We start from the raw sequence: 18,801 nt of genomic DNA on the forward strand, positions 1-18,801 counted from the left end.
AACAACTAATAGATACATACGACTTACAATTATAATGTTACTCCAAAAATAATTAGAAGAGTTTTAGACTAGTAGACTACAGTAGACATGAATGTTTCTTAGTAGCCTAACTCTTAATAGAAGAAGTGAGGTTGTACTTAAACCTATTTAACTATTTAACCTTAAGCTTTATTTATTATAGCTTTTTTCTTGTTGTGCATATCTCATCTAAAAACAAAGACAAGCTAAGATACAATTCTCAGAATTTTCCATAAAGGATAAAAATACTTTACAAAACTTTCATGAAAACATCTACATGTTAATTTGACCATAAGATTGTACTGTATACTGATATGAAAATTCTGTATAAAATGAAAGGAAGTTGACTTACCTGGACTGCATTTTATATTCTTGCAAAGTAGGCTAACTGTTTTTGTAGCAAAAGTGCTTTAAAACACATCACATGTTTAGTTCTTTTATATAATCCTGTGATAAAAAAAGTATATAGCAGTATTCATTCAGATACCAGATAGTTTGGTGGTATTATTCCTTAAGATCATCCCTTTGGGGGTAGCTAATGTTCATTGTAAAAAATCCAATAACAGTCGTTTTTGTTCAGTCTGTTCAATTTCAGACAAGTTCACCTATAAAAACCAAAATGGTTTTGATCAGTCAACACAAACCAAAGAGGTTAGATAGAAACCCCCCAAAATGTAATACTTTCACAATAGATGGAGGTTTAACTGATTCCACAACATGGGAATTTGTTTGTTATCTTAGCTCAAAAGATGATAAAAAAAAAAATCAATACAACAGCAGATAATAAGTGCGCTAAGATACAATAAATAAAACAATATCCCCCTAAATACCACTTTTTTAATGTATGACACCTGATTTTTAAGCAGTTTTTACAACAATCCAAATCCAGGCTAAAATACTAAAATTATTTATTTAAAAATGAATTAGAAAGGAAAAACATTGATAACTTTACTTTATTTCAGAGATGAATTTAGACTTTGGGAAAAGCTTGAAGGTTTAATAATAATAATAATAAAATAATAACAAAAACAATAAAATATAGAAAATAATAACAGAAGCACTTGGAGACTGAAGTAAATCAAATCTGATGGGGAATTAGATTCAGTTTAGAAGCAGATTTTGTTTGAAATTTGATCCAACTTGGTGATTTACATCAACATAAGTTTAGATCAGAGAACTCGGGGGACAAAACTAACTCAAATGTAATCCAGATTCTTTCTGTCATGCTGAAGCTGAAGGGGTCAAACAAGATATTCATGGAGTCGTTGTCTTATCAACATAAACATCTTCTTCCAACATAGACAACTGAAAGCTGTGTGGAAAATATATACTGTAAGGCAAACTTTCCTTTCACACCTGAATGAAAACACCAGCTTAGGTGTTGGAAAAGGATGGAAAAAAGGCTTGCAGATTCATAACATATCCACTATTTCCATGAGTGCATTTACATGAGATTTGTCTCCTGTTTTAGTATCGAACACAAGATAACGGTGACCACATCTGTCCAAAATCCACTGGAGAGGCTCTCCTTTCTCCTTGATGTATCTGTCAATTGTCCTCCCTCTTAGAATGTGTCCATAGGTGAACAGCACCACAGTTCTGTTCCAAACGTTGGCCCCCAACACGCTGAGATACTTCTCCACAGTGGCCCTGTTCTTCTCTTTGAAGGAGTCTAAGGGTATGGCCAGCCCAAATACCATCTTACTTCTCCTAGAACACAAGGAGGGACTCCGAACCAGCTCCTCCCGGACAGTTTCAGGATTAGCAAGACCAAACAGACTCCATCCGGGGGTGTCCACCACCGTCACAGACCAGCGCGAAAGTTGAGCGTGGCCTGAGGAGCATGTGGCGGTTTTAATGTTGCTCCGAAACTCTTGTTTGTCCAGGATCATGTTGCCTACAGAGCTCTTTCCCGACCTTCTCCTTCCAAGCAGGATAAGGCTGATGGCAGGTCTCCCATGAACCAGATCTGCACCCAATCCTGAAGGATAACAAGTCAGAACATTTTCAATTCTGCACAGTCTGCTTTCATGTCACTTCTCTCATTGATATTCAATCAGATTAAGCCAGCCCCTACCTGTTGGTGTGGAAGACCATCCCCAGGCCTTTATTGGGGTTTGTCTGGGATTTCCATCATGCATGTGGTTTATTCCCATCATCTCTATCCCTTCTTGTTTTGTGTACCATCTTTGTTCCCACCTCCTGCTTACATCACTTCCTGGATGGGTGCGTTGGATCTCCGTGGGGGACACTGCAGATGGCAACATCTTCTGGATCATCTTGAGAAGCTCTGTGACCTGAAACTGTGACTCACTGGAGTAGCTGCTCATGATGTGGTAGCGGCCTCCACATCTGTCCAGCAGCCACTGTAGAGTCCTGCCCTGTCTCCAGATGTGCCTTTGGATGGGTTCGTCTACAGCACAGAGAACATGATCAGGTTATAGAAGCCTCAGTCAACAACACACAACCATCGCATACTTCCATTAAACTCTGACAAAACTGAAATACTTTTTATTCCACTTTTGTCCTCAAATATGGTCTAACCATGCATGTGGCACACCTGCAGTTATTTTTGTTAAGTTAAAACACTACATAATCAATTCAGCTAATCAATACACTAATCAGGTGTTATTCTGCTTATTCAAGTTATACACTGGCCAATCAGATCCTTCAATATAAGTAGGTGGAGCCTCTCTTAACAAGCTTACTTCTGATTGGTCAGAGAGATTGCCATAGAAACAAGGACTCAATCCATTGGCTGTATCTGAGAATTGGAGAGAGTGTGACATCATACTTAGACAATGGTTTACTTCCAGCTCCAACCAAATTAAGTCAATTTAGTCGCCATTTTTTTGCGATACAGACGCCGCCATGTTGGAACCAGACGGCGTCAGTAAACTGTGATTGGTCAAAGCTGTCTGAGTCGTCATTTTTATGGCAACCTCTCTCTCTAAATCAGGACGAGGCCTATTGGAAGGTCACACCCCTTCCACTTGAAAGCGTGCTACACAAAAGCTTGGATGTGAGGACCTGCAAGCTCCACCTACTTTTATCAAGACATCTAATTGTTCAATTTGTAATTTCAATAACTTGAACTCCAGGAAAAATAATTCAAAAGAAATTTTGGATCATCAAGAACATGTTATAAAAAGGTATCGGAAAAAGAATGGGTAGTCTGACAAATAGAATGACTGATAAATAGCTGTTTACTTCTCTATAGAAGACTGTGGGATTGCGGGTACTTCCTGTTTGGAACACCAAGAGGGAGGGGTCACTTAGTCCAGTTCTTATACAGTCAATGACTCAAACTGACTCAGACCAATAACACTTTACTGACGTCTGGAGGTGTTCGTATAACAAAAAAAAATAATATACTGGCTAAACTGACTTCCTTTGGTTGGACCATTTTCTATGGTTGATGTCATACCCACTGTATCATACCCATGATACAGTCAATGGTTCATCCCTGGTGAAGCTGAGGAGACGTGTATGTCTGAAGACTTTCATTCATCCAGCAGGGACATGTACATATTCTGAAGCGGTTGGATTGTTTGGACTTTTCATTTTTTTCAAGAAAGCAGGTTTAAATATTAATATTAGCTGAATTATATTTTTCCAAAGTTATAGAAGTGAGTGAATAGGTGCCTGGTGCCCTTTGACCTCACACTGACAGGAAAAAGCAGAGTTACACATTAACATTGCTGCTAACAGAGCAATTGCTGGTTTACCGAGCTTGTCTACATGGGTGAACAGGACTATGGTCCGGTGCCAGAGGGGAACCTGCTGCAGTCTGAGATGGAACTCCATGGCCCTCCACTCCACCTGGCTGAAGGGTTGGTGGGCGGGCAGCACCAGCAGGATGGCATGAGGTCCCGGGCGACACAGGTCCAGACCTCTGGAGAGCTCCCAGGAAACCTGGTCTTGAACGGGAGCGCGGGTCGACCAACCTGGGGTGTCGACCACAGTCACCTGCTGGATCACATGGCCACATAGGAGTCAGGAGATATTCTCCGTCAGTGGAGGAAGCAGATCATGAAGGATGTGTTATTTGCCTGTCGCCCAAAGACGATTCCAGTTTTCTTGGTGCTTCGAGTCGTGTTCCCTCCAAAGACCATTCCACCCAGAATGTTGTTTCCCACCGAGCTCTTCCCGCTTTGTTTCTCACCCAGTAACAGCAGAGTCAGCTGGGTCAGAGATGGTTCTGGACCTAACCAACAACATCCAGACACGCTCTGTGTTTACACCCCAACAGCTGTTCCCAGTGAATCCCACAGCTTTAAAGAACTTACCATAGAAGTTGGCCATGAAAAAGCTGTTAGGAACAGGAGATTCAGTTAAGCAGCTCTTCTCTGGAATGTTATTTTTCTTTACATGTCCTCTGTTCTGTAGAAGTGTCCTCATGCTGGTTCAAAGTTCAGAGCAGAGACGTTCCTGAGAAATGACGATGGCCCATAAAATGTGGACTTCCCGTGACGGAGATCAAAGCTTTTTGTTACTTAATAAATAATCCGCATTTGGACTGAAAAAGCTTTGATAACTTTAAATAGATGTTAATAACAAGATTTTGGCAATTATGTAAAAATTAGTTAAGTAAAACATTATAGGGGTTTGATTATATTCTACTCACTAAAATAAAATGTTTGATTCACCAAAAACTACTCCACCCACTCACATTGGATATAACTGCAAAGCCCCACATGTCGTCTGTAGGTACCAAAAGGATTTTATTCAGTAGAACATAGTAGTTGGGAGATATTCAAGTTTAGAAATGTCCTTCACAGAGGACACATTTGCATTCCAGGTGGTCAGGAGATTATAAAATAGTTTCTTTCTACTTCCTTTCAAGCAATCAAACTGCATTTGACAATCATTATATTTAATGGATTTAATGTGTCCTGTACTGTAAGTATGAGTACAAATATGTCTATGAGTAAGGGACAGTAATTATAATGTCAATAATTGCTTTTCTTTTTTATTCAAATGAATTTATAGTTCTATCTTTTTGATTGCTTAAAATAAACTAATAAAGCTAAACAGAGCATCTTCTAACATGAATGAAGTTGTTTTTATTTTGTGACTTTAATCTAAAAAAAGCACAAATTTGAATATAAATCAAAAACTACAAAAATGACTTCAAATGGAGGAATGCGAATCTTTGTTTTCAAGTGTTTCCAATTTAGAAAAGATCAGATTATTTAATAATTTTGTTTTCAACTAAATTATTTTACATTCTCAGTTGATTTTTGTTCAATAAAATGTAAAGTTGGGTGGTAGAGAAGAATTTACAATCTGTTAGTTTTATCTAAATAAATAAAAATAATATTTTTGTGTATCAGAAACTGAAGTTTGAAGTCTGAAATAATCTGACATTTACAGATTTATGATAATCTGGAGAATTTCCATCATCAGAAAAGACGCTGTTGTTCATCACTGTAAAAAGTGAAACTTTGAATCAATTAACAAACGTTCTGTAATTATGTTACATTTGAAATGATTAGTTTTTGTCAAGTTAAAAATTTGAGTAGACAGTTTATTCAAATTCAAAATGTAATTTGAGAAAAACTAATATTTTTAAATGTAACAAATTACTGAAGTTTTGTTAATTTATTCATTTTATTTACTTTTTTCAGTGAATGTTGGGATGTAAAGAGGAATTTCCTTTAAACGGCACAGACACAAACAGACACAAATCCAAAACACTGTGTTGTTGACCTTTATTCATACATTCATAGTTTGTGTGTATATATATTTATATATATATATATACTTTTAAAAATAGTAAAAGAGTGACTCGTCACATTTTCATCTCTAAGCATAAATAAGAACTTTTTTTTTCTCTCTTGAAACTTAAATATCAGAAAACAGTTATGGGTCATTTTCATCAAACTCTAAAGAGAACACCCTCTATATTGCATCAGGATATAAAAATAGAGAGATATTTCTGTCCGTGAAAACATTCTTTCCATGTTGTTCAATGGCGTGAAACAAGAGAGGAAGAAAAGAGCTCGTAGGGTGGAGAGATGTTCGCTGATCTGTCCATCCGTTCCTTCACAGCATCTTCTACAGCAGCAGCCAAACGCGTCACATGATTCCCCCCCGCACTGCTGACTAAACGTATTGAGGAACCATCACAGAAGTTCATGCAGGCGCCTAAAGCGACCCCATCAGTCACACTGTAACCATTGGAGGGAAAAATGGGGGAAACGTTGGTTCATCTGAACAAAAACCAGAAGAACAAAGTAAAAGATAAAACCAGGAGTTTATTGTGTGGAGGCAGAGAAGAATGGAGGAGAAGAGACCAAGGCGCAGTCAGGATGCTCGTTTGGTTTGCAGTGCATAGAGAAGGACTCGGTTGGCCAGTTAAAGGGGATTATTGCCCTTTGTCTGCCTCTCACACACACGCACACATGCACGCGCACGCACACACACACACAGCATGAGCATGACACAGGAGCACAGACAGACACACACAGAAGAGCTGGTTGAGTTCCTGTGGACAGCTGTGGTTTCCAGAAATAAATATCCAAACACAAATCCAGCAGCAGCTTCCGTCTCCTTCCGCCTTGGAGCAGCGAGGTTCTCCGCTCCTGAGGAGGCCTCACATCCGCGAGGAGGAGGCCAGCTCGTAGAACAGGACGTACGCGTCACTGCTCCGGACTTGGCTGGAGGACATTGGCGTTACTCTGACAAAATAAGGAGAGACATCATCAGTTTTTAAATCCTTTCTCTGTCAGGTCTTCTTCTCATCAGGTCAGGAAGAAGACGTGAAGCCACAGGGGGCTTCCTCCTGGGACCGGTTTCAAGCCCACCTGGAGTCGTTAAAGGTGTACCATTCTCCCGAGTTGGGGTTGCGACAATAGGCCGTGTAGTGACCCCCCATGGTGGTGCCTGAGTGGTTGGACACTGCATACAGGTTGTACATTGCATTTGCTAGAAGAAGACAGAGACAGGAAAGTTTGTTTTCATTGTATCTAAAGTTCAGAACCACAGAACAAACAGCAGACATGAGAAAACCGGTTCTTACTGCTATTTCCAGAGGCAAACTCGCGAAGGTCAAGATCCTTCAAAGGGAAGTTAACAAAGGTGGAGAGTTTGCTGGTTCTTCGTGCTTCAGAGAAACGTTTCAGGTCTGGTTGGTGAGTTAAGGAGAATGTCTTTGTTCAACCTGTCAGTGTTTAGTAGCCAGAAAACCACTGATGGCACCACACAGGCATCTGACAGAAAGGATACGCAGTACTAAGATCTTGGGGAACTTTTGTATCGTGAACTTCTTTGTACACCTCCTCCGGGTTTTACACCTGTAGCACGTCTGTGGAGAGGGAAACAGAGCTGCAGCTCAGACACTTTCATCTTAAATGCTTTGAAGTTACCACGCTCTGCCTGTAGGGGGCTCCTCCTCTACAATCCACAGTCTGACTCTTTCATGTTTGAGCCATAACAGATAAACAACTACAGAACATTACGAACAGCAGGAACGTTCTCCAATCAAAGCAAAACTCCTGTCTTTTATTTAGTGGGTTTGATGGGGTAATTCAAGTGTTTATCAGGATCAGTTTGGTTACTATGGTTTCAAAAAATCTCTGTTACCCAGAGGAGAGTCAGAGGAGGAATGGAGCAGAGACCTGATGCTGCAACTAATTCTGGTAAAAACAACAATAATTGATCTGATTGGTCTCAGCCTCTGCGAGTAGCAGATTATATTTTTTACACTACAGAAAAAAATATGATAAAAATATGATAAAAGAGGATTACCATGAACATGCTATAAAAAGGTATCAGAGCAAGAATGGTTATTCTGACAAATAAAATGACTGAGCAATAGCTATTTATGTTTCTATAGAGGTCTATGGGTTTTTGGCTTCTTGGAACCTTCAGGTACTTCCTGTCTGAAACAGTAGTTCTTATATAGTCAATCTTCACATTAAGTAGAAATTATTGTCTGTGTATGACTTTTCATCTCACATTTTTACTGAAGTTTGTAACCAGACAGTAACAAAGACAGAGTCCTTAGATTTACAGTGTCTGATCAGATCAGCAGAGAACCAACCCGTTCTCATAAGGAGAAACTGTCAGAAAAACTCTAAATTTCATGGATTGTTTTACTTATATAAACTGTCTTCCTATGAAGCATTAGGTTGATGAAGACATGAGAATTTGTTATGCTAGTGTGAGAAGAAGAGGACAAATGAACAGCTTTTGTTTGTTGTGTTCTATTTATGTATCTGTGTTTCCTAAACGTTGACAGAAGTTCAGGATGGAGGATACTTACAGGCTTCTCGTCGCCGTCAAGAACATCCTCTTTGGTGAAGAGGCGCATGCAGTCCATCAGACTCACTTCACCGTAGCTCTTCTGAGCACAAACATAGATGCATTCACATCAGTGCACACACACGCAAACAAACACACGACCACATAAACAAAAACACAGGGTAGAGAGCAGAGAGCTTCTGTAAGAGCCTGTGAATAGGTGAACTCAAACGTTTGTGTCACTCTTTGGTGGAACTTTGGTGAGGCTGAGTGTTTGGAAGCTGGTGCGTGATTTCATACCTTGGAGATGGGCAGAGAGAGATCCCAGAATGGATCGAAGACAGTGGAGCAGAAGCCACAGTGGCTGCAGGTCAGAGAGCTCTTCAGCTGTCCCACAAACAGGTCTGTAGGAGGAGCACAGCATTCAGCGGACTCATCCAGAAAAACAATTGCTCTTTCTGTTTGTTTGTTTTCTTTATGAAATGTAAATAAACCCAGAAGCGTCAGGAAAAAGTTCTCATTCTGTCCACTCACCAACGATCTTACTGTCTTCTCTCTCCAGGTATTTACTCCACATTTTCTTTCCTTTCTCTTCGTCTCTGAGGGAGAAATGACGACAGAGAAGTTTTAGAAACACCAGCGACAGTCAGACTGAGGTACTTCTTATTCTGAGGTTCAGGAGCAGAACGTCCATGTACCATCGTTAGAGAACCTAAACACATTAGACTCAAGAACAAGAACGTGAAGTTTCCCACAGCGGGAAGAGTTCTGTTTGAAGAACAGCATGTCTGAATATGCTTAACTAGAACAAAAGGTGCTGAAGAAAACACTGTTCTAAAATCATTAATGTTCTTTCATTTGTTTTACATACATGACAGGAACACTAAAAGTAAATATTTGTGTTTGCATTTACTGGAACAATCGTCATTTATTCACACAGCAGCAGCTCTGTGGTAAAAATGAATGAAGAACAATGTTACCTAACTGAGTAACACTTTTCCACGATAAGAATGTTTCCCAGAATGCCTTGCTTTAACCAGCTGCTGCATGTGTTAAATAGCTCTGTGTGCTGCTCCAGTTTGACTGAGACATTAGATGAATTAGGTGTGAATCTGTTATGACGGTAAAACTTTAACACTTTGACCAAATATTGTCTTTGGTTTGATTGACAGTTCGGTGAAGGAGAAGCTGTGTAAGCTTACAGGATTAAAGACGTCCCACAAAAGACTAATCTGAGAAAAAAAAGAACCGTGAATGAACTCTAGTGTCAGATAAATGTTAAGCTGCCAGGTCTTCAGAGGAGTGCAGGAGTGTCTTTCAGTAACAAAAGTAGAGAGTACCATTTTCATGTGTGTGGTAAGTCTATTTTGAAGAATTTGTAAGGCTAATGGAAGTTTCATAAACTTATGACATAAATGAGCATGTTGTACGATGCCCTTATGCCTCGCTAGTCATTAGTAAGGTGTGAGTACTGACTCCCTACTGACTGCACACAAATATCCTTACGTGTTGTATAAGTGTTCACTACGACCTATCGCCTGCAGCATGCCCATAGGAAAAAATGTGCATCAGCATTTTTCTTTCTACTGGTTCCCTGAGTTGTTTACAATCTTGATATTTTATGTGGACACCCCGTACAGGTTTGACCATTTTTCGCTACAAGACAGTCCGTATCCACCCGTAAGGACAGTAGGGACTATGGATTTAGTGTCTTCTTTAGAATGCAGCGGGTCTGTGGGGGACTTACGGGAGGTGGTCAAAGTCCTCCGCCGTTCCTCTCGGCCGGACGCTGACCCTGTTGACTTCATTGTGTAGGCCGTCCAGCAGGAACCGCAGGAACTCCTGTGCGTCCTGTTGGCTGCAAACACAACGTTAGCTGGTCTTCTTCGGTGCTGTGGTTCATGTTCTACTCCTGCAGTTTTTAACACGCTGACGCTAAAGTTGAGTCTTCAACACTGCGAATTACTCTCAAAAAGAAAGTGAAGATGCTTACTTGTACCCCACGAATCTGGGGGCGTATCTCTGGATCTGAGTTTTGAACTCGGACGGGCTGACCGCCTCACTGCTGGACGATGTCCACAGGGTCTGAATGAGCTTGGCAAATTCTACCAACACACATTCATAAAGGTCACTCAGAGGTCAATCCCAACCGTTTCTTACAAACAGTTTACAGAAATGTTACCCGGCTCTCTACAAATGTCATGAAGACATACATTTTTGTTCTAACGTGATCTGGAACCTAATGAGCACTTGAGAGGACGCGCCCGCGCTCACCTTCCATGAGGGCTGTGTTGGTGCGGCTGTTGTTGTTAAGGTCTCTGCGGTGTGAGTTGTGCAGGCAGTAGTCTCGCAGGCTCTGAGTGTTGCTGAGACACTGCAGGATGCTGTTCATGAAACACTGGGAGAAAAAAAAACACCACAAGACCTCATGTCAGAGGACAACTCCAAACCTGAGTCCAACTTCAGTCATCCATGCACAAAAAGGTCATAACATTTTGCTGCTGCTATACATTATCTTCCAAAGTGGCATCAGATGTTTAGGATCAACATGATTTCTGAGAGAGGAGATTATCAGAAATACAGCAGCGGTTTTGGAAGCAGATGACGGTGCTGAACACGTCCAGCTCTCATCACATGTCCACATGTTTGGTAAGACCAGAACAACCAGGGGGAGGGCGGGAGGCCTTCCTGGGACTCTGATTGGGTTACCGTGCCCTCACACACACACATGCACTTCATAGCAGGTTGTCTGATTATTTCAGGACTGTTGCCTGGCAGATGAACGCCACCGTTCTGTCTCGGTTATAGTCATAGAAAATCATCACTGGACATTTCTGGACTTACTGTGTTTCCTAGGTTCTTCAGTCCCACCAGGCCTTGAGTACTCTTGGAGTTCTGAAAGAACACAAACATCCTCAAATGAAGTTTCTTTATAAGACTGTCTGATGTATTCAGAATTTACAGACAAACCAGTTCTGATTTTTTTAGGAGATTGTTTTTACGTTCACAGTGAACACATATTTTCTTGCAGCATAACATGTTATGTTATTTATTAGACAGAACCAGTATGCATTGAAGGAATTATAGACAGATCAGAAAGTAGATTATTTGGTAAAACGTGAACATAAATCTCTAAACGGACTACTAATATTTAAAGTAAGACAGCTGATTCAAAAAACTTGGTGGAAAAGTCCAAAGTTCCCAAACCTCTAAATACTAAAAAGTGAATTAAAACTTAATTTAAAACATTATGTATGTAAAAATAAAAAAGCACAAGTACTTGACATAAATAATGCTATTACTTCTCGCAGCTGAATGGCATTATATAAGTTGAATGTTTATGTAACTGAGGAGTGAGAGGAGGGAGTGGATTAGGGGCCCTCGGCTACCAAGCAGAGTACAGTTACAAACCAAATATGATTCCAGTGTGGATTCATTTAGAAACACATCCCATCAAACTACATCCAGCGACTGCTTTTAACAACCATGTTAACTGTAACAACAACACACGCGGACTTAATGAGCAAAAACCTTCACACGTTCAAACAGGAGAAGCAGAGATCCAAGAGGAGACTCGTCACAGCGAAATTCAGAACTTCTGAGCAGAAGGAAGCTCACCTGATCTGACCGCCTGCTGACATGTGACCTGCTCACATGGTTCCTGTTACCTTGGACTAACACTGGGTTTCAGAACTGCAGAACGGGGCCAAAAATCCAACAAAGGAAGCAAAAAAAGCCTCAAACCAGAAAAAAACACCAGGATTTTAGAGTTGAAAGACTTCCACAACAAGCTGCATTTAATTTGGTTTGCTTCTGGGGGATTACAGTCACACACAACTGAAAATCTGCACCATTTAAGGAATCAAACTAGCAAACAGATATCAATGGCTTCTCTTCTACACTCCTGCTGTCATTTAAGTCAACATTGAAGGATGAGAAGTTTGAGGATGAGGAACCATCCATAGTCTCACCTCTCTGCCAGGACGGGCCTGGATCAGGGTACTTTGGAGCAGTAGACCCTTGAGTACAATCTTATCTAAGTCAGCCCAGGAACCATGCAGGGAGAAATCATCTTAGTGGAAAAAGACTTCCTGGACTGACAAGCTGAAGGTGCAACCAGCTGTTTTTACGTGTTCTACACAAACACCTTCACTTTACACACCATTGCATTAGGATGAGACTCCTTTAGCATCAGTTCTCTTTACTATATCCTCAAATAGGTTTAAGCTAAGGTGTTTTATATGAATAAATGTGATTTTTTATATATTTACACCGCACACCAATGTTTTTTTTGGGAGGGGGAGTGGGAGTGTCTCTGTTGTGATGATTGGAGACTTGTTCTCTGATGGTCTTTACTGGTCTCTACTGGTCTATACTTGATCCTACTGGGCTTTACTAGTGTTTGCGAGTCTAAAGTCGAGTCAACATGTGGTATGGTGTCAGCATGTCATTTATTTACAACATTCTTCTCTTCTTTCCTTGTTTCCCTGACACGTCTGCTGGAAAAAGTGGAGGCTGGAAAGAGTCGATGTGGGGCAGGAAGAGACGAGTCCTCTGACACGGAACACAGGTTCACATGCAGACTTGAAGGTTCATTATTGAACTACATGACTGAAGGAAGTGACCTGTAGGTCGTGGTTCATCTCCACATCCATGAAGGTGTTTAAAGAACAGGTCCGGTTTATTTGCTCCATTTTTGTGAAAAAAAATCTTAAAATTTGTTTGAAAGCATCTGAATTGAGTACATTTAGAGGGGTTCTTGCAGGTTTGTCTTCTCAACAGTCCGATTGTGTGACCTCAGGCTGAAGACATTTCGTCCACAGAAAAGCTATGTTTCCAGTATGAGCTCAAAGGACGCAGCGTTCAGAGAGTTTCCTGCAGCTAAAGCCATCAAGTGTCACATGATTAGAAGCGTGTTCCTTTTATTCCTTGCTAATGTGTGCCTGCAGCTCATCTCATTACAGATACATAAAGAGCTTTTTACTGTTACATAAACAACCTCTGCCATCTGTCTCCTACACAGCAGTAATAGAGGGTCGTAGCGTGAGCAGAGAAAACTCTAGTTTAATTAACTCCAGCTTATCCAAATCCTTCGCTCGGAAAATTCCCTGCAGAGATGTTGCCGTTTTATTAGCGTAGCATCGAAGGGCTTTTTCCTGCCTTGTGCCCATCAGTGGCCCGCTGACAGGTCCACTGTTTCAAGACAAGAAGCAGCTCCGCCTCGCTTCGTATTCTGATGTGCACGCTCAGACTCCAGCACAGGAATGCGTGTGTCTTCCTGGGTTGCTCTCTGCTGAGTAATGCCGCTGCTGCCACCGAAAATAGCATCCGAGCTGTTATTAACAGCTGCTCGTCCACACAATTGGCTGATGCTTCAGCCGGCCCGCCGTGCGTCACCGCCGTCACATTCACACGTTTTCCTCCATAGCAACGCCTCTTTTCTGACTTTATCTGTGAGGCGGACAGCTGGAGGACAGGGTGACTTCACTGCATGTGTGTATGTTTGTGGGGGGGTGTTTAAAGAGCCGGTGATGACTCAAAGGAGGCGTGACGTTTACAAAGATTTTGACATCAGGAGCAGCCAAATAGAGACCACCAAATGATGCTATTTAGGGAAAGCCACTGAGAAGTTTTATTGAACTTATGAGGAAAATAAACACTACAAAGATAGCATCATCTGGAAAGTTCTAGTATCCATCAATACATCCACTTTCCCAAATTCCTTCTTATGGTTTCATGATACTTTTGTTTTCTATGGACAAACAGAGAGCAGGTTTTAATAAAAGCTGGACTTACGGCGTTCACTAAAAGCCACTAATGCCATCATTTTGGGGGAGTTTTTAGCTTTACTAAAGATGGAGCAAAAAGCTTTTTGTGGCTGTTATGGAAAATCTGCTGCAAATGTTAGTTTGGTTAGGAGCTTAGGCTTCATAGCATCTCTAAGGTACCAAAGAATGAACGATCTAAAGTCCAGTCTCACAACCTAAACTTACATAAAACAGTTGAAAATGAAAGATTTTATCAGCACATCAACTCTTTAAGTATTACATTTGACACGTGAGCACATCTTTTTAAAGTTATTTGACCTAATCTTAAAAAGTTAAATAAAACTGTTAAAATGATTTGTTCCTTTGCAATTTTTCCCTTTTAGAACCCCATTCATCCTATGAAGCATAGCTGAGACAATCAATCGTCCATTAAAAGGTGAAATTGAAGCCACAAGAACAAGTGATTTCATATTCACAGATTTATTATGAGAACCAAAGTTCTAATGACCAAAGCAAAGTGGTTGAGATGTTGAACAAACTGATTTACTTATGTAAAAACGTGTTTGTTTTCTATGCATGTCTGAAAAATGTCCATAAACAGAGGCATGACAAAAGCTGAAATAAAACATTTTAACTTGAAATGTGAGTAAAACTGTGGACATAGAAAGAATTAGTGAGTATCTCTATCACTGTATAACAGAAAGGAACCACCGCACTAATTTGTTGTTATAAGCAGACAGATCAAAAGCCTTATAATATACAATACAATCCTCACATTTATTGTTGTTTTTGTTTTTCTTGTTGCTTAGTACAACGAAAAACATTGGAAGACTTTCTACGATGATGATTCCAAATAAAGTGCATCACTTTAACTTCCATCTGCCCATAAAGCAAACATTCACACCAGCCTGGTTTCATCTGGTGGTTCAGGCTGCCACTTGTTTGGTGGCTGTTCTGAAAATTGTTCTGATCCGTCTTCCTCTTAAGCAGGTTAAAAACTCTCCACCTTTACTGTGTTTCCACCGTAATGGCAGAGGAAACACATTTCCTAACCTGCATGTTTGGAACCTTCTTGTTTCTGGAAAAAAAGCACATTAAATATAACCCATCATGCGCTTAGCTGCCCGGATAGAGGAATCAAAGGCCTGTTTCACACACTTGATCCATTGTGAAAATCACACTATGTTATAACGTAAGAGCATGTGACCATAAAGCACTGGAGAGTTATGCAACGGGTTTTCCTCACACAACCAGGAGTTAATGTTAGGAGTTATATGGCTAATGTTAAGCTAATGTCTGATTACCAGCTTTTATCCGTTACTGACAAATCTTAACATGCTCTAATCAGCAGGTGTAATATTTAAATTCTGTGAGACTGTGGCCATGTACAGCATATTTTATGTGAATTTTCAGATTAACTAAGATGGTTTTAAGAGACTGTATCAACAGGACTAGTCTTTGTTAGACATGGACAGAGCGTACAGAGCTGCTGCACTGATCCTGCTGTGAGAAGAAGCACACACACATCAGATTGAAGTGTTCATGGTTAAATATCTACAAGACATAGCAAGAGAACATTGATCTGAGGTCTGCAAGGAGTGGAGAAAGAGGAGAAGCTGACAACAAAAAGGACAGCCATCCCTGCTGTGCTGCTGGACGGACAGGAGTGCATGGATTCTAATACAGTTTATTACATAACAAAGGCTGGCAGCAGCAGCATCAGCTACACTGAAGAAAAAACAGCAAGAAAGAACCAGGCGTGCACGCGCACACGCACCAGCAGAACAAGGCTTAGGACGTGTCCGGCATTTCTTCTACCCTTGATGTCCAGATAAATCCAGGTGACATTGAGGAGCTAAACTCAACTTCCAGCCTTATTTACAGACCGGAAACAGACGTTCACTAAACCAAATGCAGTGAAGCTGTTAAACAGAGAGACGCGGATTAAAATAGATGAATATAAAACAAGTGTCTTAAAAAAAAGCCCGGATCCTGAACATTTGGATCAAACATCAGAGCCTGGTTTTAGTCTGGGGTGAGACCGCGCGCCCTTTACGGCCGTCAGAGGTCTTCTGAACATTTTGTTCCAGGCCGTTCAGGTGATGGCAGCATCCCTGACGGGGATGCAGGAGGCCCGGACACACCTCCATCTGATCCCCGCTGTGAGACGGGAGCAGCGGTTTGATTCGGAGCAGGACGGGGATTAGAGGCGGTTATATAAGCGGTGACCCGCCGGCTTGCCGGGCCGGGCTCACCGCACGACGGGCGGCTTAAGGCAGGCTGACGCACTTCACGTTCAGATGAATGCAAACCGGGCTATGTATTAAAAAATCAGAGTCGTTTTTACTGTCACGAGTAAAATGACATCAAACACCCACGATAGACTGAACAGGTGTCTACTATCGTTAATGGTGAGAGTTATTTAAATGGAGTTATAAACGCTAAAGTCTCAGTGCAGGTGTGAATGGAGGAGAACCGCTTCCCGCGCTGTGTTTATGGGTTTTAAGGAGGATTTCTGAGTGACCGCACAGACAAAACACAGTTTAACAAACTAAAAACACCAAGCAAATCAACACTTTGTTAACTCCTCAAAGCGAAGCGAGACTCGAAGTCGTTCCCCCGCGTCTTACCTTCGCCTGGTTGATGATAAGACCCACGAACGTGGAGACGAGCATGGAGCCCGGCATGCTGCCTTTCCTCCGCATCTCCTGCTTTAGAAAGGGAAAGGCGGCCGCGGGCGGCTCCTCGGGAACCGTCACGGTGTAGGACTGCCGGATGCTCGGCATGCTGCCGCGCGGAGCTGATCTGTCCGAGCTGCTCAGAGGTCAGTGAACGCTGCTTGTTACAGTCCTGTTTCTGCCGTCCCGGTTACTGACGCGGTTCAACGGTGTAATAACATTCACCGCCGGCTGTCATTCACCGCAGAAATGAGCACAAATGAAGGACCTGTGGCATTTCGTTAGTATAAACTCAATGTTCTGAGTAAAAGCACCTATAATAAACTTAGTTATAAAAATACATTTACTAAAAGTAAAATAAATACGGACCTCTCTGTCATTCTAAGAAGATGTGAGCAGTGAAAGTCCAGTTTCTACGCTGTTCCGCGGTAAGTGGTAACAGACATGAACCGGCTCCCATTGGGTTTTACAGAAACAAAGCTCCGCCCCTCTACAAGCTACGTCAGAGCCCACCTCCGACCGGGCTGTCTACATCACAGCGCAATACAAAAAAAAAGTAACCTCAAGGACTTTGGCCAAACTAGAACCGCAGCACCAACATGGAACCTCAGATCCCTCCACGTTTAGCTTGCTTCAAATAATGTTTTCAGTTTATGACATCTAGTTCCTCGAACTAAACCACGCCTCCTGCATCTGGGTCTTACACAGCCACCAATCATGAAAGAATGATCTGGAAATGAGCAAGAAAACTCTGGAAACAATTGATAACAAAAGGTACCACGAAGTTTTAGAGCAATCAAAAAATAATAATAAAAAAAAAATCACGTTTCAGAATAAGGTTATAAAGTTATTAGAAAACAGTAAAAATGTTTTATGAGAACATGGAGAAAGTTGTACAATTATGGGAAGCAAGCGGAACCTAAAAAAACTTGTACAATTTTATATATATATATATATATATATATATATATATATATATATATAAATAAATTAAAACAACGAATAATAATTAAGGCTGTAAGTTTTGAGACAAAGAAAAAAACTAATAAGAGAGTTGTACAATTATGATTAAAAATAAAGTTGTACAATAATAAGAAAGACATAAAACTATGAGAAAAAAGTATACTTTTTTTGAGGAAGTTGTTAAAGTATGAGAAGAAAATTACACAAAAAAAATAAAAAATTTATGAGAATAAAGTCGTAAAATTACGCTTCAAAAAGTCTCAAGAAAATGTTACATTTAGTTCTAATACAGTAATGGTTTAGCAAAGACAATCAAATATGACTTGGGTTATGTTGTAGTCAATTCATTGAACCTGCTTTAGCTTTTTTGTAAATAGAAAACTTTTATTTGGGAAACGTTTTTTTTATGATATTGCAACATCATTTTCAAAAAAAGCCAAACTTTTTTCTATCAAAAGTAAAAATAAATAATAGAAATATTTTTTTTTCTCATAAACTGTTTAGTTCCTTTCAATAATTGTACGACTTTTTGTATGTATGTATGTGTGTTAATGGTTGACCTAATATTTTGTTAAACAAAAAGAGGTGAAGAAGATAGTGAAGGACTGTGCTAAGAGATGAAAAATAGGCTTAACTAAACACAAGCTTGACCTAAAACAAGAGTAGTAGGAAGATGGGAACCCTCACAGCTGATGTTAATATGGAAACTAGATTTGCAATTCCTGAAGAAATTGCGTCTGATTGCTGAAAGCAATAGCGCTTTGAAGCATTTTACAGCCGCAAGTGTGAAAGACCTTCCGTCCGACGCGCTCGCCAAGTTTCATCCGCGTAGGTCAAGCGCTTTTGGAGATATGACAGGAAACGTCAGAAATCGGTTGCAGCGCCACCTACAGGAACACAGTCGTGAAAGTTGTTGCACTGACTTATCTTGCGTTGTGGAATAAGTCTTGAACATTTGGTGAAGTTATGTGAAACTGTTAAGGAGCTCCAGCACTGCAAACATTACAATCTCAGCCTGTCTAATTTGCATAACGTGTTCCGCAAAAACAGTACGGAACTACGCAAAACGGGTATTACCATTGGATTTGCGGTTGCCCAAATAGGGCATGTGTAGAAAACCGCAAAGA

General features: G+C 40.7%; 2 protein-coding genes across 6 annotated transcripts in view; both read right to left on the reverse strand.

Moving 5' to 3' along the window:
- Positions 1 to 499: 499 nt before the first annotated feature.
- LOC112149706 (GTPase IMAP family member 8) lies at positions 500 to 4,539 on the reverse strand. The gene is made up of 5 exons (XM_036214817.1): positions 4,308 to 4,539; positions 4,071 to 4,225; positions 3,747 to 3,987; positions 2,096 to 2,431; positions 500 to 1,999 (listed from the first exon to the last, which is right to left on the reverse strand). Exons 1-5 carry the CDS (start codon positions 4,417 to 4,419, stop codon positions 1,431 to 1,433), a joined length of 1,413 nt encoding a protein of 470 aa, XP_036070710.1. The 5' UTR covers positions 4,420 to 4,539; the 3' UTR covers positions 500 to 1,430.
- Positions 4,540 to 5,717: 1,178 nt separating this feature from the next.
- usp2a (ubiquitin specific peptidase 2a) overlaps positions 5,718 to 18,801 on the reverse strand; it is a 35,155-nt gene continuing 22,071 nt past the window's right edge. For 2 of the 5 annotated variants that reach the window (XM_024276710.2, XM_024276711.2), the window contains exons 4-14: positions 11,110 to 11,160; positions 10,540 to 10,663; positions 10,259 to 10,370; positions 10,013 to 10,123; positions 8,800 to 8,864; positions 8,566 to 8,669; positions 8,288 to 8,368; positions 7,249 to 7,327; positions 7,043 to 7,147; positions 6,828 to 6,948; positions 5,718 to 6,701 (exon numbers count right to left, since the gene is read on the reverse strand). In XM_024276710.2, the coding sequence (XP_024132478.1) occupies positions 6,617 to 6,701; positions 6,828 to 6,948; positions 7,043 to 7,147; positions 7,249 to 7,327; positions 8,288 to 8,368; positions 8,566 to 8,669; positions 8,800 to 8,864; positions 10,013 to 10,123; positions 10,259 to 10,370; positions 10,540 to 10,663; positions 11,110 to 11,160 (1,038 nt within the window). In that variant the 3' untranslated portion in view covers positions 5,718 to 6,616. Of the gene's footprint in view, positions 6,702 to 6,827; positions 6,949 to 7,042; positions 7,148 to 7,248; positions 7,328 to 8,287; positions 8,369 to 8,565; positions 8,670 to 8,799; positions 8,865 to 10,012; positions 10,124 to 10,258; positions 10,371 to 10,539; positions 10,664 to 11,109; positions 11,161 to 16,663; positions 17,152 to 18,801 lie in introns of those variants that run through there. The other 3 variants (XM_024276713.2, XM_024276714.2, XM_024276712.2) reach the window with 3 other exon arrangements.

This window comes from Oryzias melastigma, linkage group LG13 (assembly GCF_002922805.2).
Source record: "Oryzias melastigma strain HK-1 linkage group LG13, ASM292280v2, whole genome shotgun sequence".
In the NCBI taxonomy this organism is placed as follows: domain Eukaryota; kingdom Metazoa; phylum Chordata; class Actinopteri; order Beloniformes; family Adrianichthyidae; genus Oryzias; species Oryzias melastigma.